General features: G+C 38.8%; 3 protein-coding genes across 6 annotated transcripts; 2 read left to right on the plus strand and 1 right to left on the minus strand.

Moving 5' to 3' along the window:
* Window positions 1-2,210: 2,210 nt before the first annotated feature.
* On the plus strand, window positions 2,211-10,705 carry LOC114251268 (uncharacterized). 4 transcript variants are annotated; one of them, XM_089729220.1, is made up of 5 exons: window positions 2,211-3,019; window positions 3,831-4,204; window positions 6,032-6,112; window positions 7,678-7,843; window positions 8,538-10,705. In XM_089729220.1, the coding sequence occupies exons 2-5, from the start codon at window positions 3,935-3,937 to the stop codon at window positions 8,699-8,701; spliced, it is 681 nt and encodes a 226-aa protein (XP_089585346.1). In that variant the 5' UTR covers window positions 2,211-3,019; window positions 3,831-3,934; the 3' UTR covers window positions 8,702-10,705. The 4 variants fall into 4 exon arrangements, with proteins under 4 accessions (XP_089585346.1, XP_089585345.1, XP_089585344.1 ...); XM_089729218.1 differs by lacking the exon at window positions 2,211-3,019 and having other exon boundaries at window positions 3,343-4,204; window positions 7,678-7,904; XM_028185479.2 differs by lacking the exon at window positions 2,211-3,019 and having other exon boundaries at window positions 3,343-4,204.
* Window positions 10,706-12,827: 2,122 nt separating this feature from the next.
* On the plus strand, window positions 12,828-20,921 carry LOC149502558 (uncharacterized). The gene is made up of 2 exons (XM_089729217.1): window positions 12,828-14,992; window positions 15,277-20,921. Exons 1-2 carry the CDS (start codon window positions 13,676-13,678, stop codon window positions 15,352-15,354), a joined length of 1,395 nt encoding a protein of 464 aa, XP_089585343.1. The 5' UTR covers window positions 12,828-13,675; the 3' UTR covers window positions 15,355-20,921.
* LOC114251280 (uncharacterized) lies at window positions 18,498-19,629 on the minus strand. Its single transcript, XM_089729221.1, has 2 exons — window positions 19,309-19,629; window positions 18,498-18,746 (listed from the first exon to the last, which is right to left on the minus strand). Exons 1-2 carry the CDS (start codon window positions 19,618-19,620, stop codon window positions 18,498-18,500), a joined length of 561 nt encoding a protein of 186 aa, XP_089585347.1. The 5' UTR covers window positions 19,621-19,629.
* Window positions 20,922-22,608: the final 1,687 nt, after the last annotated feature.

The raw sequence follows: 22,608 nt of genomic DNA on the forward strand, positions 1-22,608 counted from the left end.
CATTCATAACATGACCATAGAATTTTTTTTGGTACAATTTTTCCTTATTAGGAAAGGCAAAGGGATCTAAGCCCATACAGCGTTATCTGTTTTATGTGACCATAGACATTACACGTCTTAACATTTCATGAATCTGTGATGGCAGTTATGGTCATAGATAAGGGGGGGAATAGGGGTGATTAGGGATGGAGAGGTCCTACCACCTTTTACTGGTGGTAGGACCTCTTGTGAGTCCGCGCGGGTAGGTACCACCGCCCCGCCTATTTCTGCCGTGAAGCAGTAATGCGTTTCGGTCTGAAGGGTAGGACAGCCGTTGTAACTATACTGAGATCTTAGAACTTATATCTCAAGGTGGATGACGCATTTACGTTGTAGATGTCTATGGGCTCCAGTAACCACTTAACACCAGGTGGGCTGTGAGCTCGTTAGCCCATCTAAGCAATAAAAAAAAAAAAAGGGGAAAAAACTAGGAAAATCTTGTAGAATGTTGAAAGTTCACAAAACAACTCTGAATATGCATGATAATAACTGCTAACCTAGAAAAAATCGCATTTGAAATTAACTTCTTGTGGTGGTAATTATTTTAGTGCTAGAAACTGCTCTCTTTTATTTATTTGATAATAATAGAAGACGACTGCGATTTGTAAACGTTATTTAGTGTGTGAACCATCATATATATTAAAGGTAAGTCTCAGTTGTTATTGGTTTTAATGTTTTTGATAAAACAAAAATACATGTAAAAATCTGTTGTTTTTGGGGATATTGGGGACGTCTCAGGTCCAAATAACAACGAAAAAGGAGGTCAATTGGGATGAGAATAAGTTAAATGGAAACGACTTAAGTGTAAATAGGTACAGGTTTGTAGGGTTATATAGTTATAACAATATTTTTTAAATTTGTTGGTAATAATCTGGTTTATTCATGATGTTTTTGTCTAGAACTTTTATTCAAAATTATCAATGCAGTGTTATTTTATTGTTTGGCAAATATTTATATTATCAGTTACGTGTTGTTGTCTATTTTTAGATATGCCTCGCGTGTATGTATTAAAGAGTGCAAATCCTTACAAGAGATATGATCCCTTAATATTAAAAACAGTAATAGAAGCCTATGAAATTAGGAGTAAGTCTTTAGTTGAAATAGCTAAGCAATTTAACATAAGTAATTGGGTTTTGCACTGACATGTAATTAGAAAAATGAAATCTCAAGATGGACAAAAATGTCTAAGTAATACTTAATAAAATATATTAATATTTATTAAGAGTGGGGGTATCCACCTGATTAATCCATGGAATAACGGACACACCTAATCTCTTAACCCAGACATTTTTTTAAGGTGGGTGGCGCATTGACATTGTAGATGTCTATGGGCTCCAGTAAACACTTAACACCAGGTGGACTGTGAGCTCGTCCACCCATATAACCTATAATAAAAAAATTAAATGTATTCATGTTTTGGTTATATATTTTTTATTTTTGTTGTCAATGCATTGTCGATTGCACCTATGATTGAGGTGACATCTGCCATGTACTTTTGTCAGTTTTTCAATGTTTTTTATTGATGACTAGCTGACCCGGCAGACTTCGTAGTGCCTCCCTCAATCGATAAATAAAATACCTAAGCTTTTATATAAAATAAACATAAAACAAACAAAAGGAATCCGTCCGACGGAGGTCCACATCAAAGGAAAAACAAAATTGCTATTTTTATTTAATACCGAGCAGTTTCATATTTATCTACCTTTTAAACCGTCTCTGGACTTTCACAAATAATTCAAGACCAAAATTAGCCAAATCGATCCAGCCGTTCTCGAGTTTTAGCGAGACTAACGAACAGCAATTCATTTTTATATATATAGATAGATTACTTTGTTAGTGCAACTAAATAAGTAAATTAATTAAAACCAAGGAGTGCCAGCCCTAGAAAATTTCTCTATTTACACTAATTTCGTCCCCAATAACCGCAATTTCTGGTTAAATAGGGATAGCACCTATTTTTACTTTTTTTGCTTAAACTGGAATGCTAATTCCAGCTAAATGCTAATTAATAGCTTTAAATTGGATAACAAAGATGCCCCCAAGACTCAATCATTTTGATCCTGATATAGCATTTTAAATGTCAACAACTACCTTAAAATTGTTCATCAAGTTGGAATTTGTCCCGAATCACGCCATTTTACCGGTATATAGGTCTGTCATATATAAACAGGAAGTTATTTTATACACTAGTACACATAATCCCGAAAAGCGACGTCCAAAGGCTTAATTTCATTTTGTCACATTTGTGCACTTTCACAGATACTAAAACGTTAATAAACAACCGCTATAACGTTATTTTATACGTACGGACGGGTAGGCGAGTTCACGTACTGAACATGAGAGAATTTGCTAACACAAGCCCTCGCAAGAACGGTGCTTTGCAGAATCTACCACAGGATCGGAATTGCGAGAAAGTCGGTGATCTGATCATCAGTATCTATGGATTAGTTCGCTCGTCGAACTCGTTTATTAAAACAAAAAGAACTGTGTGCTTAGTGCGAGTTTTTTAACGTTCTCGTTAGCGGAAAAGTTAGCTCATATTGGTGGGATTGTCATTTTACTGGGATCGTTTGCCCACGTTTGCGTTAGGGGCGCTGCTCCAACTGCATACAAAATTGGGTTAACTTTTACGCTATCGTGAACGTTAAAAATCTCGCACTACGTACACAGAGAGTGGATTCGGGAAATCCGACAAGACATGTGTTCGGACAACGGTGGCTCTGCGTTGGCCCAACGCATGTGTCGGATATGTAGGTAGTTAGCGGCGGCCACGTTAAGGAGGGTCATGGATAAAAACATTAATGCTTACTCTGCATGAATACGATAGAATTGCCTAGTGCAAGCAATTTCAGAACGGTATACATCCATACTTTAATATTGGAAGCGAAGGTGATTTGTACCGCTTTCGCGTCGCAACCGTTTCGTCGGTATCATGAAATGATGCGTACACGTTGTCAGAGAAGAAACAGGAAACGATAAGGTAGCTTTTATTGAGAAAAATGTACTTGCGGAATAGATTTTGTAACTTTGCTACCTCATACATTCAGGAGAGTAACCTTCACAAGGTGACCTCAAACATTCTGAGCACAGGACAAGGTCTGTCGAGTCCATTAGTTATATATGATATTAAATACGAAACATTAAAAAAATTTAGGTATATCACATTCATTAGTAGCGATGAGATCAATCAATTATTCAATACTCAACAGTTATACACATTTCAAGGGTATATTAAATTGAAACATTTATGATTAGACACTCATTCTAATTCATAGCTCGGTGCCAGTCGTGTCTTTATGTCGTAATCGTATTGTAGGTAACTATGCAAATCGGTAATGCAGTGATACATTTAAAGTCAACAAAACTTACTACAATGAATACAATTTCACCAACTACAAAACTGTTAAAAATCTTCGCACTAAATAGTAATATTGAGGAAATTGATCTAAAATGTTCTGCTAAGCTCAGAATAACCATGACCGCTTTTGTTCTTTGTTCATTAATTTTTTACAGTTTGTATTACAAATTCATCTATGTATTTGACTACGTTAATATTTCAATTAAAATTACGGATTGCGTTCAAATGGTGTATGACTTTTGTCAATATATTGTCGACCTGTATTTTGTTACGAATTATGGAAGAAACATTAGCTCGGAATATTTTCAACAATACAAAATTATTGATAAAATACTTGAGGTTGTATGTTATGAGATTATCAAGCACAGAATAGTGAAATTGTTATGGGTATTTATGTGCATTTGGTTTTCAAGTTCATGTTTTGACTTCATAGCTTGGTTTTTGAACTATGGATGGATCACGCCTCTAGTGTATTCAGTAGCCTACATTTTCTTACTCATTAAAATACTGACCACATTGGACCTATCAGCGCATATAATGAATGTGGAAATTAGACTGAAGATGATTGCTGATTTAATACATCATTATTATATGAGCTGTGAGGATAACTTTCAACCAGCCGAAGAGACTTTGTGTCATAAGAACTGGTTGAATTCTAAAGAGCGTGCAAAATACTATGAACTACAGTTCAGAATCCACGCTCTGAAACAGCTTTCTTGTAATAATAATGAAATAAAATTGCTAAGCCGTTGCTATTTAATGCTTGCGGAGCAAGTCGAGATCATTAATAGAATGTATGGTTTCCGTGTGAGTATTTCTTTTCTTTTTCTTTGAAACTACTTTCTTAAGGCGCGTTTCTGAAAACAGATCCTGGTATTTTTTGACGTGTGACGTTACTTTCATATATAGGTACCTTATTTATAAATTTCCACATCATAAGGCTCCATGCTTCGATTGTCACATATGAGTCGTCTATTATCAAAGGTGGCAATCTGTGCATTTGGACAAAAAAATGTTATTGATATGTCAATATAGATTGATTTGAATATAATCGTCTCCTTCAAAGAATACGGTTCAAAACCTGCATTAAATAAAGGTTAATACTTAACCTGTTATTTATCTAAGATGTCGTTCAGAAGAGTTTTGTGACTGCCAATGGAATACAAAGTCAATAATTCGTTTTTCTGATTTACCAATAATTGTCCAAAAGTCACATTGCCGGCTTTGATAATAGTCGACTCATATAATAGGTTAACGACACTGGAAATACACAAATAAGTACATCCAGAGGTCGAATATTAAATAAAGTGAACAAAGCTGATTTACGCGGGCCGGAAATAAAATCCGGAACCGTGGTGCAGCCGTCACAGTCGCTATTAGCAATGGGACCAATGAAGCGATCGATCTCTGTTCAGAGTAGTACATACTTAGGTACCTAACTGAAACGTACCTAATTGAAAACAGAACAGTTCAAGTGTTGAACTAGAAAGTGGACGCTTTTGGAAAATTAGCTTCCACGATGAAGTAAAAACATCTTGTAATCAAAATTGTAATTTGCGGAATTACCTGTGGTACAGTCTTATGAGCCTGCACGAGTAAGCCTCTGTCTATTTCTGGCGCAAAGCAGTAATGCATTTGAGTTTTGAGGGTGAGGCAACGATTGCCTTATACTAGAACTGAAACTTAGAACTAATATCTCAGAGGGAATGGCGTTATATACATTGTTGATGTCTAAGGGCTCCTCAATACCAGATGGGTCGTGAATTTTTTCACCCGTCTAAGCAACAAAACAAAAAAAGCAATTTTAACTCAATATGTATGCGTGATAAAACAAATACTGATTAAAATAAAAATAGTGGCGCTCATGACAGATAGATAAATAGGAAAGTAATATTTCTTTAGTAATGTAAATAAGCTGACGACTTTAGGGCTCGTATGTTGTTAGTGGTCTAGAACTCGATATCAAGACGTTTAACACTTATGGGACGCCACGGGCTGGTGTCCTTGGAATTATGTGTGTACGTGACTGGTAAAGTGGGTACGGAACTAGTGTTCGGCCCACCTAAGCCCACAGAAACGGAAATACTGTTGTTCTCTATGAACGCGGTGATGGGAATAAGAAGCTACATAAAAGAAACGAAAATGCAAGTGTTTCTTAGAATGTTCGATTGAACAATTAGTCTGAATTTAAATTGTTATATTCCCTTTTGTTTTCTTTTTAAGTCCGCTGAGATAAATTAAGATTAATTCGGGTTATCCGAACCTGACTCTGTAACTCTAGTGTAACCCAGAGGTGGGAGAGAATGGTCCCGATCTATTAACGGTACTTTTAGGTACCCCGAGCACCGGTCATCGTTCTTGTCGAACCCATCGCTTGCGACGAACGGCTTGGCCAGTAAATTAACCCACAGACACAGCCTACCGGAGCTTCTCACCGGATCTATTCAGTGGTTCGCGTTTCCGATCCGGTGATAGATTCTGCGTAGCATGCCTCTTGCTAGGGTTCGTGTTAGCAACATCGTCAGGTTTGAGCCCCGTGAGCTCACCTACTAGCCCGACGATGCTGACATGGTTTCTGTAGATCATCAGCTTAGGTAGAAAAAAAAAACTAAGGATTTTATTTATTTTTTTCAGATACTTCTAAATAGTTTGAGTTTACTCATTGATATGGTTAGATTTACAAATATATCAGTCCGAATCATGATTGGGTCCCAGGTATGTATCATGAAAAAACTTATTTTTATCAAATTGTCGAAGGAGCTTATTTATTTAGGTATAATTATTTACGCTCTACACCGTAAACTGTCTACCGGATTTCAGTAAGGTGCGTCCATGGAGTTAATAAGTGGGTGCGTCTGCGTCGAATCCCTTTGAATATATTTTTTATGGGATTTTATGACCTGGTAACTAAGACCTTTAAGTCATGTCTTATTTTAATTTTATGAAAAATGATAATATGGAGTGAAATTAAATGAAATGAAGATGATTAATTTGGGACATTAATCAACTGGGATGAAATTAAATGAAATGAGATGCGATGATATGGGATGAAATACATAATCTCAGTAAGATAGTGGTCATTTAGTGAGATCTTTTCGGTGGACTTTTTTGAGTATACCGAGAAGTTACGTCCAGCAGTTTTGTTTCATTTTCCCACATTTGTGCACTTTCACAGATATTAAACAGTTAATAAACCACCGTTACTACACATTTAAACCTAAAGAAACACTAAATAGACAAAATAAAACAAATCACACAACTTCACTCCTCGCGTTCTCGCCAAAAAGTCTCTCCCTTTGAATAGTGAGATGCCCATAGAACACTGTAAGGCCAAAGGAATAATTTAACCACAGAACTATATAATGGCCGTTTTCCAATTACTAATACAGGCAATACAAACGAATACATGTAGTTTTCCAATTACAGAGCATAATGCGACTCAGTGACGCACAATGCCGAATTATGCTGAAGCTTAGTTGAGCATTATGCCGCATAATGCGCTCTTGTGCTGTAATTGGAAAACGGCCAATATAACTATATACCCAGAACTCAGAAATTTAATTAAAAAGTGTGAAAATAAAATGATTTATTCGATAAAAAAATTAATCCGACTGCGTTTAAAATACGAATCGTGCAACGGAAAGTTGTACATTTTTACATTCTATAATACCAATATATTTTTTTGCTTGATGGGTGAACGAATTCACAATCGACCTGCTTTTAAGCGGTTCCGGAGTCTACTGACATCAACAATGTACTCATAAATGCCGCCATCTATCTTGAGACATGAGTTCTAAATATCAGTTTTATAGTACGGCGACTTTCCCACCCTTCAAACAGAAACGCAACAGTGGTAGGCACTTGGGTGGGCTCACAAGATGCCCTATCATCAGTTAGTATTTTAATGCAATATATATCATACTTTAGGTACAATCAAAATAAAAGAAAATGTTTAAATTTATACATTAAACAATGGTATAGTAAACCAGTAGGTACAAATTTAAAATAAATAAACTATTGAAAGTACACGATATACATTGACAATACTCGTGTAAAATGTAAAAGATAATTGTTTCCCGATATGTTGAGGCATTATCATTATATTTTCTTCTTCTTTTTCCAAGCGTTTTCCCGGTTTAGTGCCTGATTCCGCGTTCCTACTTAAACTCTCCCACTTTGCCCGGTTTTCGGTATTATATTTACTGTATGAAATTTTCCGGATCAACACAGATGTAAGTATGTAAAATATGCATCCTAATTAATTTTTTTTATATTTGCAGAACTTAGCTTATAACTGTGGTTACTTCCCGGCTGTTTCGAGTATCTTCCGGCTACTGACATGTGGTGCGGTTATAATTAACTTAGTGAGTCACTGTGAACGGGTCTACTATCAAAGAACTAGGATCTGCAACGTCATAGATCATATGATCGTGAATAAAAATCTCAGTAAGCACAAAAGACATTTTTACATCAATCAAGATTACATCAATCAAGATTTATTAAAACTGTGAGGCTTTATTTGAATTTTTGTACTTTTGATGATGTACGAGCGTTTTAATGTTTAGGCTACTACGAAATTGTCAACACATATTTACACACAACAAATTAAAAACAAAAAACAAAAACAATAATTGAGATATTTTGGTTCGATACTTAGTTTTATTATTCCTAATTATGCCATGCATTACATTAGGATAATTATATGAATTAAAATGTTTCATTAACTATATTTCATATAGAATGAAAGTTTTAATAGCAGGTTACACCCGACACTAAAGAGATGATAGTATACAGTACATAACTTTAGTAGTACATCAATGTTTTTAGAAAATTTGAGCAAAAAATTTAATGAATCAATGCAATTTAGGATAGGTAAGTTTTAGCCATTTGTCATTCCATTTTGCGATCCAATCTAATTAGAAGACGGCTGCAATTCCGTACCTACCCATATTATAGACACCGTATGTCTGACGTTTTTTTAATAATAAGTATATTTGCGATCATTCATGGTTATGGAAAACATTTTATCGAATGTGTTTTTTTATATTTTATAGAGGTGGAAATCGCTAACACACACTTGTTCTTGTTTTCCTGATTGGTTCTAATAGACTCTGTCTTTTTATAATTGTATTCTTTACAGGTCGAGAATCAACAGAGGCATTACAAGAATTCAGAAACTTAGTTCAAAATCATCCGATCGAGTTCAACATGGCGAATTTCTTTCAACTAAACTATTCGTTACTCGTGTCTATAGCATCAGTGGTAGTCACATATACAATAATATTATTACAAAGCGTTAACTGAAAAAAATGCTGATATGCTGATAGCCCTGAGAGGCTATATCAGCGTTTCCCTAGCGTGTAGGTGAGCTCTCGGGGCTCAAACCTGAGGTGTTGCTAACACCGGACCTAGCAAAAGCAGTGCTTCGCAGAATCTACCACCGGATCGGAAACGCGACTCACTGAGAAGGTCCGGCGAGAAACTCAGCGGGCTGTGTCTTTGGGTTAATTACTCGGCGAGCCCTTCGTCGCTAGCGACGGGTTCGACGAGAACGATGGCCGGTGATTGAGGTACCTAAAAGCACCGTTAGTGGATCGGGAGGATCCGAAATGACGTGTTTGGGGCGACGTCGACTGCTTTCAATTCTGTCCGCAGGATCGGGAATGTCAAACCGGAGTGATGCTAACACTAACCCTAGCAGGGGCAGTGCTTCGCAGAAAGCCAGCAGGCGAGCACTCCCTCAGTATTGTAAGCTTCTATATGGGGCGTTTTGGTTTCTTTTTTCATTTTCAAAACAACCCATCCTCCTAAAAACGAGATGCCAGTATCATCTCGAACAATTCCTCAGAGCACTCCCCATGGAACATACGGTACAAAATACAGAGGGAACCGCAGTCCCTCCGCAGACCCAGAGGTTCCAAACGATCCGTGAGAATGGGATTATCGACAATCCGAACGGCCCTCCTCTGTATGGAGTCAAATGGAAGAAGCTGGTATTTGGGAGCCCCGGCCCAGAGATGGGAGCAGTACTCCACGCGAGGCCGGACTTGTGCTTTATAAAGCAAAATCCTTTGTTCAGGCGTGAAGTACCGCTTCGCTCTGTTGAGGACTCCCAGCTTTTTGGACACCAACTTGGCTTTGCCTTCCAAATGACTCTGAAACTGGACATCGCTCGAAATGTCGACCCCAAGTATCTCAATACTCTCGGAAGGTTGCAGGGATACTCATTGGAATTTCGGCGCCATGACAAAGGGGTCCTTCTTCGCAGTGAACGCGCAAACTTGTGTCTTTAACGGGTTGAATTGAACCAAGTAAAGTAAAAAGTTAAAGTAGTGTTATAATTTCCATTATGGTCCATTAATTTTTGAGTTCAGGAGGGACTGGTGTAAGGACTTACCCCCTGCACCATCAAAACCCGCAAAACCCCATGGTTAAGATATCCATGGTTAATGTTTTAGATTTAAATAGCATTATTTAGTCTAACTCGAAGGGAGCTTCCCTCTCCGCCACCAGTTCGAATCCGTTTTATCTCCGGCGTTGCGAGAAGAGCTGCCCTTCCGCGCCGAAGCACCGTCACTAATGCTCCACTCCGCAGCTTCGGCTTGATGGTTGCCTCCGGCCGGCGACCAGCCTCGGCCGTTCTGCCTCGCGCAGTTCCTGTGTTCGTCACAGCGGTCGAGGACTGCTCTCCCTCCGCGCCTCCGTTTTTTTATATACACCCTAGGGGTGGCAGGGAAAAAATTTATAGGTACTCAAGTAATACAAAATGCCTTTGAAGGCTCGTTGACTCCTGTTCCCCTGACTTTTTCAAGAAGAAAAACTACTGCACTGTTAGAGATGCATCGATACCATGGTGCATATTTTGATGGATAGAAATAAAAAATGTTAAAAAAAAAAAAAATGTCTAATATGAAACAGAACTTTCGTAGGTAAAGATATTTCTATATTTCATATGATTTAAATTACTTTTTTCGGATACCATAGCAATATAGTAGATCCAAAGACACTTCTCGATTGAGATCATCGAGTGACACCATGTCAATAGGTTAGACTCTAGAGTGACAAAGTTTACGCTTACTGTCTATTATTTAAATGCTATATTCTGCTCACCACTTTTAATATTCAATCTGGTACACAAATTTAAAAATCTACAGAATTAAGTAGAAACTTGCACTGTTCAATATGCAGCAGGAAAGAAATTTATTTTGTTCAACAAACATTTTGTTTCAGAAGTGTGTATTTAATGAAGCTTGTAGGTAATATAAATATAAGTTGTTAAATTGAGAAATAAATGGTTTATAAAGCACAAGGTCTGGCCTCATATTGTGTACTGCTCCCATCCCTGGGCCGTGGGTTCTCAAATATTATCTACTCACATTTCACTTTACACAGATTGGGGCAATGTGATTCTCAATAATCCCATTCTCATGGATCATTTCAAATCTGTGAGAATTGTTTGAGATGATAAAAAACCATTACCCATTACCAGAGGTGTTATGCCATCTGTCTTGATAAATGAATACATGAGTCGTCTATTATCAAAGGTGGCAATCTGTGCATTTGGACAAAAATTTTTTATTGATATGTCAATACAGATTGATTTGAATATAATCGTCTCCTTCAAAGAATACGGTTCAAAACCTGCATTAAATAAAGGTTAATAGTTAACCTGTTATTTATCTAAGATGTCGTTCCGAAGAGTTTTGTGACTGCCAATGGAATACAAAGTCAATAATTCGTTTTTCTGATTTACCAATCATTGTCCAAAAGTCAGATTGCCGGCTTTGATAATAGTCGACTCACATCTCCATTATGATTTCCGAGCATTGTGATGTCTTTCTTTAAATTAAATTTGAACGTTTAAGGTAAGCTGTGGCTTAAATCTGCTCCTGACATTGCTGATACTAAAATTACTACATAGACATCTCATGCCTATGCATCATAATGCCCAGAGACAATAATATTTTAAATAAATGTCTTTGTTTGTTTGTACTTCTTTCACTCAATAGGTAATTAATTCATAAAATTGTTATAGTAGATTATGACATGGGCCATTTTTTTATTCAGGATAAATGCCACCAGTTTCATTCTTATTCTTAAATCACACTTTGAGATCAGAGTATCAGAGAGTTAATTACTATTTCAACTAATGTTTTGCTGAATGTTTTTTTGGACTGTTGGTTTCATAGATTGTTTGCATATTTCTTCTCATGTTCAATAAGCCATTCTTTACGATTGATTCCACTATTAAATCCACCTTTAGAAGATGAACTAATTAATCTATGACATGGAGTAACTATAAGATGTGTATTGGCACCACAGGCTGAACCTACTGCTCTAGCATGGGTTGTTGGTCGTCCCAATGCCTTAGTAATGTCACTATATGTATAAGTGGAGCCAAAGGGAATTTCTTGTAATTTCATCCAGACATTCTGTTAAACAATTAAAAAAAATTAATCTGCTATTTATAAGAAAAGTATTGGTGGTGTCTATTTTTATAGGGAGTGACATCCACAGATTCGGTAGAATCTGGCGCCAAGTTCCGTTCAAAAATCCCGTTGTAAACGGAGCGCCAGACTACCGACTGTGTTTACTGTGAGCAGAACAGTTTTTTGAGGTTGCGAAATTTTATTTAATTCTACGGTACTTCTGGTTCCTAAATTGTATATTATATCAATCACTCACAACTTTATTTTACTGATATTAACTAGTTATATCAATTACAACAATTAATCTACTTGAAATTATTAATTTTATCACCACAAACTATGGCTCGCTCAAAAATTTCGATCCTGACTTTTTTCGATGTAAAAAGTGACATGCCACAGACTATAAATATTCGAGAATGGTAATCTACGGCCGCCAGGGTGCGCTGGAATTATTCCTATTTGTAATGGATTTTATGACCTGGTAACTGAGACCTTTAAGTCATGTCTTATTTTAATTTATATTCATATTTTTATGAAAAATGATATTATGGAGTGAAATGAAATGTGATATTATGGAGTGAAATGAAATGAAGATGATTAATTTGAGACATTAATCAAATGGGATGAAATGAAATGAGATGAGATGATATGGAATGAAATATAATCTCAGTAAAATGGTGGTGGTCATTTACTGAGATCTCAGTGGACTTTTTGGAGGAAACCGAGAAGTTACGTACAGCGGCTTTGTTTAATTTTCCCACATTTGTGCACTTTCACAGATATTAAACAGTTAATAAACCACTATTATTACACATTTACACCCGAAGAAACACTAAATAGACAAATTAAAACAAATCACACAACTTCACACCTCGCGTTCTCGCCAAAAAGTCATTATTCCTACATAAACTGTAGCTTCAAGGGGATAGTTTGCAGTTCTTATTGAACGGTTTATACAATAAATAACTTTAATGTTGTTACTGTTAGTATTTTAGTTTAAGTACTGCCGAAGCAAGTACTGTTGTTACTGTTGGAGAAACAATTTTGTTTTGTAATGTAATACCGAAATACTTTACGAGATGGCGTTACAAAAAATCCCTTCCCAAAACTATAAAACCGTTGTGATTGTCTACGAATAATAAATAATATAATAACTAATATTTATTCGTAGGTGATTGTTTAAGATGCTATGAATATTTCGGTTTTGATTTCATCAAAATAACTTGAACTTTACTATTGAATTCCGAAGAAAATTCTAATTAAGGCTGAGTTAAGTTCAGCTTTTTATTTAAGCCTCTTACTGTAGTTTTTAAATTACATTTATGCGGATTGATGTTTCAAGGCTTTCAGATTTTAATTTTAAATTCTGAAATAATTAAGAACAGCGTCATCTACCCTTCACATTTGAAACAAAATTTAATTCGGTTTAAATTTGTAAAAGTTGATGTTGATTATTATTACACTGTAACGCAGCGTTCCGTTTCGCGGGGCAACAGCAGCCAAAGGGAATGTGACTCAGGTCCGTGCCGCGACGACCCACCCCGCGCTACCCGCGCCCGCGCATCTGTTGCATCATTCGCACCCCCAATTAGTGCGCGCCAGACTTTGAAGCGGAGTACACGCGTCCCCGGTCGATACCGGAACTGACAACCCGAGAGTCTCATGCCAGTCGGGCACCTAACATTAAACTGGCAGCCCAAACGCGGGCCCTTTAACTAGTATTTCGGAGTGAATCTACGTAACTACGACACGTACTCGTCGTCAGTCACGGCGTCAATCCGATTTTCAAGACGTTGAAGAAGAAATTGGTTCAACCGCGGGACCGACGCCAACATTTACCGCAAACAACATGGCGTCATTACAAGAAAGTCAAATGGCAGCATTCGAACGCCTACTCGACCGAGTTTTTGAGCATAAAACTCAACTCGAATCATCAGCAACACCGACGTCGGAGCCGACATCGCCGCCTTCCTCGACGCCCGCTCACCATTCTGGGAACTTCGCGTCATGCACGGCGCGGTTCAGCGGAGCGCCCGGCGACTCACTCGACGGTTTCCTTGACACGGTCGAATCATACAAAGATTGTGCTGACGTAGGACACGCCATCGCGTTACGAGGACTCTCGATGTTACTAACCGGAAATGCAGCCGTGTGGTGGCAAGGCGTTAAAGCTAGCATCACTTCCTGGGACGACGCTTTATCATCGTTACGAAGCGCTTTCGGTGATTGCAGACCGCCCCATCGAGTCTACTTAGAGCTCTTCAAAATGTCGCAAGGACAAAGAGAGAAGACGGAGATCTTCGTTGCCAGAGCACGAGCCCTACTAGCTCGACTCCCACCTGGTGACCTTAGTGAGAAAGTTCAAATTGATATGCTTTACGGCCTTCTACACCGTCGTGTTCGTAAAAGATTAAGAAGAGACGAAATAACTTCATACGACACGTTATTAAAGAAAACGCGCCATATCGAGGACTCCATCTACGAGACCAGTCCGCCTGAATTTATTCATCATCCTCAGCGAGCGACGCCACGTTCATCGGGTAGTACCGTAGGCGAAGTTCCCGCCGGTGCTTCGACTTCGCAGCATACATACGCGCGGATGACGCCGCGGAAAATATTCAACTCGGGCGCCGCTGGCGGCCCGCCACGCGACGACAGCGCTGCGCCGAGCACCGTTCGAGTCCCCGCGCCTCGCTACACGAACACTGATAATGTATCATCTACGTCGATTGTTAAAAGACTGTTCTGTGTTTATTGCAAAAAGTACGGACATATTCGTGATGAGTGTTTAAAATTAGCGTCAAAAACGAAATTCGACAACGAAAATACGCAAGCTGTATCCTCGTGTTACGGGTGTGGTACCAAAGGTGTTACTCGGTCTCAGTGTACAAAGTGTAACGCAAGTTATTACGCCGTCGACGCTGCACGGACCCGATCAGTCACATCCGATTTACCTATTGGTAAAGTAAATACACAGCTGTCAAGTTCAGTGAACTCTATTCATCGCGACAGCTCGTTGCATACAGCTTGCACTTCAAACACCGTAAAGTCGTCCATTTATATTAATAATAATCGTAAACAATGTTTTGTTGATAATGAAAATAATTATTATCCTACCGATTTTAAGGCGATTCTTCCTCCGCGCTTTTTCGGTACTGATAACAAGGTTAGACTTCAAAATTATTCTAGACTTAATCATAATATAAACAATAATATTAGTTCTAGGAATGGGCCCCTGATGCGTTACTCGAGTGGTACCGAACCAAAACATAGTTATTCCGAGTCACCAAGTGGCCGCGATAGGGGTGACCATGATGAACGAAAATAGGGTGACCATGGAAAACGTCGGACATTTTTCGACGATTAATTCTAATGTGAAAAGTGTTGCCCAGAGTAACTCTACTGAGCACCAGGTTAGGTTAAGACCAATTTTAAGTGTTCAAATTTTAGGTATACGAGGTAATGCTTTGTTGGATACGGGAGCTAAGAGTAGCGTTGCCGGTGCGTTGCTTTATGAATTGCTGTTAAAGCATAACCATCCGTGTGAGGAAACCAGGCGTCGGGTGAGGCTTGCAGACGGTTCCGCGCGTACCCGCCGAGTTTTGCTCACTACTCTAGAAGTAAGGATAAGTCCCGAAAGGTCAGTAACCCTTGAATTTACTGTTTTTCCAGATGCTCAAAATAATGAAACTTTGCTTGGCATGGATTTTTTGGTGGCGGCAGGTATTGTGCTTGACTTTGCTTCATCCACTTGGCATTTTTCGGGAAAACGGGTTACCTATCCAATTGAATATGAGTGCCCTAAGCCATGCATGTTTGCTTCTACTGCTGACTTCCTGCGTGATGATAAGGGTTCTATGCTTGGCTCCGATGAACGGCAGCAGCTATCACATTTATTGCAGCAGAATGGAGACATCTTTAGGGTGGGGGGAGCCCCAACCCTTTACGCCGAGCACCACATTGATACCGGTGATCATCCGCCTATATCGGTACCGCCGTATAGGCTCACTCCTGTGCTTCAACAGCGAGGAGAGGTTCTCGCAATCGATTTGTTCGGGCCACTGCCAGAAGAAGAGCAGGGGGAGCGATGGGTACTCCTGGTAGAGGATGTAGCTACAAGATGGGTAGAACTCTACGCACTTGTTGATGCCACCGCCGTGGCTTGCTCCCGAGTCCTACTGGAAGAGTATTTCCTTCGTTATGGCTTGCTTATGCGTCTAGGGGTGTAACACGTAAGTTCATGCCACGACGGGATGGCCCGTATCGCGTAGTAAAAATAGTTAGTCCTACAACGTACTTCATAGCAGACTTGTCAAACAATGTCATCGGCAAGTATCACACCGCGGATTTAACCCACTCTCCGTCAAATTCAAGTACGGATCCAATTATGCCAAAGAGGCAGAGAGGAAGGCCGCGTCTTCAGACTAACAGTCCCAAGTTGGACTCGGGACGCGTTCCCAACTTGGAGGGGGAGTATGTAACGCAACGTTCCGTTTCGCGGGGCAACAGCAGCCAAAGAGAATGTGACTCAGGTCCGTGCCGCGACGACCCACCCCGCGCTACCCGCGCCCGCGCATCTGTTGCATCAATCGCACCCCCAATTAGTGCGCGCCAGACTTTGAAGCGGAATACACGCGTCCCCGGTCGATACCGGAACTGACAACCCGAGAGTCTCATGCCAGTCGGGCACCTAACATTAAAACACTAATTAATTGAGCGTTTCATTAGCTTTTAAGCTGAGTGACTATAATTAATTTATTTTTATTAAGTAATAAATGAGCAAAAAATAATACTTAACAAAAAGATATGAAATCCGAACAAAAACAGTTTCACTGTAAAAAATTGCGCCAAGTCCACGTTTATAAAACTCATCTCAATAACATTTGCACTTTACAAAAAAAAGAAGACTTCAATAGCTTTCATTCTCTACAAAAATATGTGAAATACAAAAAAATACCAAGAAACCGTCATAAAGATGAAAAAATTAAAAAAAAATTGTTGAAAATTTAAAAATAAAAAAATAACAATTTTATCGTACTTGGCGCGCGTCATTGAGTACCCCAAATTTTTCAGGATAAATGAACATCCTTTCAATGTTTAGAAATTTATAAGTAGGTCAACCTATGAAATGCATAAATGTAATTAATGAATTATTATTTCATAATAAGTTTTACAAAAGTTAAGTAAAATCGACATCTCATACGTATGTTATTTGAATTTTTTTCATTTCCCACTCATCTTTTATGATTTGAACTAAACACCCTCTCGTGTTCGCTTATACAAATACAAGCTACTTACGAGTCGATACGTATGTATAAGTTGGCTTCAAAACATTTGAAAAAATTCTCAAAGATGTTTTTCAAAGGGTAGAAAAGAATAATAAAGTTTCAGCTGAATCTAAAGGGGTCGAACGCAAAAGTGGTCGATTTGGCATATAATAGCCCATAGGTATATAGTGAGAGCTGTTGAAAATTACCGTAGTTCTGTCTCAATTTCTCATAAAACGCTAACAAGAGCGAAAAAGACAACCTGGGTAACTTTTTCAGCTTTCACTGTATATTAAATCCGAACAAAAACAGTTTCACTGTAAAAAATTGCGCCAAGTCCACGTTTATAAAACTCATCTCAATAACATTTGCACTTTACAAAAAAAAGAAGACTTCAATAGCTTTCATTCTCTACAAAAATATGTGAAATACAAAAAAATACCAAGAAACCGTCATAAAGATGAAAAAATTAAAAAAAAATTGTTGAAAATTTAAAAATAAAAAATAAAAATTTTTATCGTACTTGGCGCGCGTCATTGAGTACCCCAAATTTTTCAGGATAAATGAACATCCTTTCAATGTTTAGAAATTTATAAGTAGGTCAACCTATGAAATGCATAAATGTAATTAATGAATTATTATTTCATAATAAGTTTTACAAAAGTTAAGTAAAATCGACATCTCATACGTATGTTATTTGAATTTTTTTCATTTCCCACTCATCTTTTATGATTTGAACTTAACACCCTCTCGTGTTCGCTTATACAAATACAAGCTACTTACGAGTCGATACGTATGTATACGTTGGCTTCAAAACATTTGAAAAAATTCTCAAAGATGTTTTTCAAAGGGTAGAAAAGAATAACAAAGTTTCAGCTGAATCTAAAGGGGTCGAACGCAAAAGTGGTCGATTTGGCATATAATAGCCCATAGGTATATAGTGAGAGCTGTTGAAAATTACCGTAGTTCTGTCTCAATTTCTCATAAAACGCTAACAAGAGCGAAAAAGACAACCTGGGTAACTTTTTCAGCTTTCACTGTATATTAAAGCAAAATGGTTTTTTTCTCGGGTTGAAATTCTTCCGAAAAATTTTGGGGTACTCAATGACGCGCGCCAAGTACGATAAAATTTTTATTTTTTATTTTTAAATTTTCAACATTTTTTTTTTAATTTTTTCATCTTTATGACGGTTTCTTGGTATTTTTTTGTATTTCACATATTTTTGTAGAGAATGAAAGCTATTGAAGTCTTCTTTTTTTTGTAAAGTGCAAATGTTATTGAGATGAGTTTTATAAACGTGGACTTGGCGCAATTTTTTACAGTGAAACTGTTTTTGTTCGGATCAGAGAGTTAATTACTATTTCAACTAATGTTTTGCTGAATGTTTTTTTGGACTGTTGGTTTCATAGATTGTTTGCATATTTCTTCTCATGTTCAATAAGCCATTCTTTACGATTGATTCCACTATTAAATCCACCTTTAGAAGATGAACTAATTAATCTATGACATGGAGTAACTATAAGATGTGTATTGGCACCACAGGCTGAACCTACTGCTCTAGCATGGGTTGTTGGTCGTCCCAATGCCTTAGTAATGTCACTATATGTATAAGTGGAGCCAAAGGGAATTTCTTGTAATTTCATCCAGACATTCTGTTAAACAATTAAAAAAAATTAATCTGCTATTTATAAGAAAAGTATTGGTGGTGTCTATTTTTATAGGGAGTGACATGATTTTGTCTCTAGGGTTACTCAAGTATATGAGCCACAGAGGGAAGGTAAAATATCTTCAGTTTATGCACAAATACACAAATTACCAATAAAAATGCTATCAGTGTTTTCTTTTCGAGTTTGTTTGTAGAAAGCAAGAAGCATTTTTATTTGTTTGCTATAAATAAGGTGATAGACAGACTATAAGTCTAGCAAATTTCAAATGTCGTCACAACTAATAAATGTCATATTTTCTTTTCAAATTTATGTTAAGCGTTGGAAATTTATTTTCACTCTTCTGTCCTCTTACCTCCATTAATATTTTAATGAGATTTAGATATGACCTATAGGCATTAGTACTGAACATACTGAATTTTATTTATGTTGTATGATGGTTCTCCCATCCTCCAGACCGAAACGCAATAGTCAGGATGGTGGTGCGTACCTACATGGGGTCTCATAATAAGACACTAGTTTACCTATTAATAAAAATATTCCATAATACCTTTTGAAAGTCAGAACCAAGAGTTTTCAGCGGTACAGAGAATTTATTTAGATTTCCATTGAAATAACATAACAGTTCTTCTTTCAATGTGTTTAAAATTTTGTTTTCTTCGTGAACAAAGCGGCAAGATAACTCTTTAGCCAATGCTTTAAATTTATTTTCAAATTGTTTTGTATCTTCAAAACATACGATAAACAGGTAATCATTGTCAGCTGCAGCTATGATCGTCCCTATTGGTGATTTAATAATTGAAATATTAACTATAACTTTCGCGTTATTTGGACTTAAAGCAACTATTTTTGAAAAAATCATTTTAACAGTCAACACGTTTTTTTTGGCATCACGCAGTCCGTATTGCCACAGACAACGGTAAGGAAACGGAGTAGAAAAGGAAAAGAATTTTACATCGAACGAAATTTACATCGGTTAAAGCAGTGATTATCAAACTTATTTCTTTTACCGCCCCCTTTGAAAATCAATTATTTTTCAGCGCCCCCCATTTTTTATACACCCCTAAAACTTTAAAACCACAATTTCATTAATTTAATTAATAAATGTTGTATTAATTTTAGTAAATGTAGTACCACGTAGTACATAATTAATGTCCGTACATTTGGCGCACAGAGCGTGTATTTACAAATTTGCAAAGTAAAAATGAATTCTTCTCATCAATATGTTTGTTTAAATTCGAATCACCAAAATAAATGACTAGTTCACTGTACTATTACTATGCTAATTTATTAGAACGAAACTATTTTTGTTGAATATCTTTCTCATTAATATAAGATTCTCATCATAAGATAATTAAAAAATTATATTTCGACTAGTAAATAATACTACTAACAATAATAACTTATTAAACTACGAATAAGCTAAACTTGGAAGTCGTAGAGGATTTCATTTATCTGGGCTCCGTCATAGCTAGTAATGGATCCTCCGAAAAGGACCTCAGAAGGCGAATCAGTATGGCGAAGAGAGCTATGTCCCAAATGGACCGTGTTTGGGCGGACAGAAACATCTCGAGGAATACCAAAAAGCCGCTCGTCACCTCCCTCGTGTTTTCCATTTTTCTCTACGGCGCAGAGACTTGGACCCTCAAGAAAGCCGATCGCCAACGCATCGACGCGTTTGAGATGTGGTGCTGGAGGAAAATGCTCGGGATTCGTTGGACAGAACACAGAACCAACGAATCCATTCTTACCGAGCTCAAGATTCCAATGCACCTCAGCACTACATGCGCGCGGAGAAGTTTCGAGATCTTTCGACATATCGCCAGAAAGAGAGGTGACAATCTGGAAAAGCTGGCAAGGTATGCGGGAGAAGGCACAGAGGCAGAAATCCAATGCGCTGGTCGAACCAAATACGCTCCACTCTCAATATCTCAGTCCACGTTGCTATCCACACAGCCGAGGACAGGCAGGAATGGCACAAGATGATGCAGGAGAAAGTTATTAGAGGAGGCCACGACCCTCAGCACTGAGGATTATCGACGCAAGAAGGAAGGAAACTACGAAAAATAAATTAATATCATTTCGTATTATAGATAAATATGGGTAATTTTTCATAGAATTTTAGTTTAAAATTTAGAACTGGTTCCAATAAAAACCGCCGCCTAAGTGAGCGTTTTTATTATTTGTAATAATTAATAGTTATACTATTCTATACTAATATTATAAAGAGGAAAGATTTGTTTGTTTGTTTGTATTCAATAGGCTCCGAAACTACTAAACCGATTTGAAAAATTCTTTCACTGTTTGGCTATAAACTTTTTTGAAAAAAATTAGGTATCCTTACTAAAACTCCAATAATTTAACCCAAGGTGTAAAAAAAATTTCCTAAAGTATTCTTTACGTCGCGTACCTACGAAAACTATTGATGATAGAATAAAATAATGTACTACGACTTTGTAGAAAACATTATTATTTACAAAAAGTGTCGCGACAGCATATGTCTAACTATTATAGTTATGCCGCAATAAGTGTTCTTTTATTTAAAAAAATGCCCCTGGTAAGACACGGAGTGCCCCCCTACCTTCGCTGACTGGTGGCTCCCTACTTGGAGGACAGATCGGTCACGTGTACTGGACACGGTGGGATCGTGCACAGGCTCCGGGTCGTGCGCGATGTTCCACAGGGGTCGGTGCTCGGCCCCCTTTTGTGGAATATCGGGTATGACTGGGTACTGAGAGGTGCCCTCCTCCCGGGCCTAAGCGTAATCTGTTACGCAGACGACACGCTGGCCGTGTCCCGGGGGGGTTTTTGCTGAGTTTGCTCGTCTTGCCACCGTTGGGGTGGCGCATGTCGTCGGCAAAATCAGGAGATTGGGCCTCGACGTGACACTCAGTAAATCTGAGGCCATGTAGTTCCACAGGCCCCGGAGAGTGCCGCCTGTCGATGACCAAATCGTGGTTGGAGGCGTCCGTATCGGGTCGGAGTGCAGTTGAAGTACCTCGACCTCATTCTGGACAGTCGTTGGACCTTCCGTGTTCACTTTCAGAAACTGGTCCCTCGTTTGTTGGGGGTGGCCGGCGCGTTAAGCCGGCTTCTTCCCAACATCGGGGGGCCTGACCAGGTGACGCGCCGTCTCTATACGGGGATGGTGCGGTCAATGGCCTTATACGAGGCGCCCGCGTGGGGCCAGTCACTGGCCGTGGGGGTAGCAAAGTTGCTGCAACGGCCGCAACGCACCATTACGGTCAGGATCATCCGTGTTTATCGCACCATCTCTTTCGAGGCGTCGTGTGTACTAGCTGGGACGCCACCTTGGGTCCTGGAGGCGGAGGCGCTCGCCGCTGACTATCAGTGGCGGGCTAACCTTCGTGCCCGGGGCGTGGCGCGTCCCAGCCCCAGTGTGGTCAGAGCGCGGAGGGCCCAATCTCGGCGATCCGTGCTGGAGTCATGGTCCAGGCGGCTGGCCGATCCTTCAGCTGGTCGTAGGACCGTCGAGGCGATTCGCCCGGTTCTTGTGAATTGGGTGAATCGTGACAGAGGACGCCTCACTTTCCGGCTCACGCAGGTACTCACTGGGCATGGTTGCTTCGATGAGTTCCTACACCGGATCGGAGCCGAGCCGACGGCAGAGTGCCACCATTGTGGTTGCGACTTGGACACGGCAGAGCATACGCTCGTCGCCTGCCCCGCATGGGAGGGGTGGCGGCGTGTCCTCGTCGCAAAAATAGGAAACGACTTGTCGTTGCCGAGTGTTCTGGCATCGATGCTCGGTGACGACGAGTCGTGGAAGGCGATGCCCGACTTCTGCGAGTGCACCATCTCACAAAAGGAGGCGGCGGGGCGCGTGAGA

Source organism: Bombyx mandarina, chromosome 08 (genome assembly GCF_030267445.1).
Source record: "Bombyx mandarina strain Sakado chromosome 08, ASM3026744v2".
Lineage (NCBI taxonomy): Eukaryota > Metazoa > Arthropoda > Insecta > Lepidoptera > Bombycidae > Bombyx > Bombyx mandarina.

Coding starts and splice junctions, on each gene's coding strand:
- LOC149502558 (XM_089729217.1), top strand. CDS start 13,676: ATGGCGTCATTACAAGAAAGTCAAATGGCAGCATTCGAACGCCTACTC. Junction 14,993..15,276: donor TTTTCGGTACTGATAACAAG/GTTAGACTTCAA, acceptor TTCAAATTTTAG/GTATACGAGGTAATGCTTTG.
- LOC114251268 (XM_089729218.1), top strand. CDS start 3,362: ATGCAAATCGGTAATGCAGTGATACATTTAAAGTCAACAAAACTTACT. Junction 4,205..6,031: donor ATAGAATGTATGGTTTCCGT/GTGAGTATTTCT, acceptor TATTTTTTTCAG/ATACTTCTAAATAGTTTGAG. Junction 7,905..8,537: donor AATCAAGATTTATTAAAACT/GTGAGGCTTTAT, acceptor TATTCTTTACAG/GTCGAGAATCAACAGAGGCA.
- LOC114251280 (XM_089729221.1), bottom strand. CDS start 19,620: ATGATTTTTTCAAAAATAGTTGCTTTAAGTCCAAATAACGCGAAAGTT. Junction 18,747..19,308: donor TTGGTTCTGACTTTCAAAAG/GTATTATGGAAT, acceptor ATTGTTTAACAG/AATGTCTGGATGAAATTACA.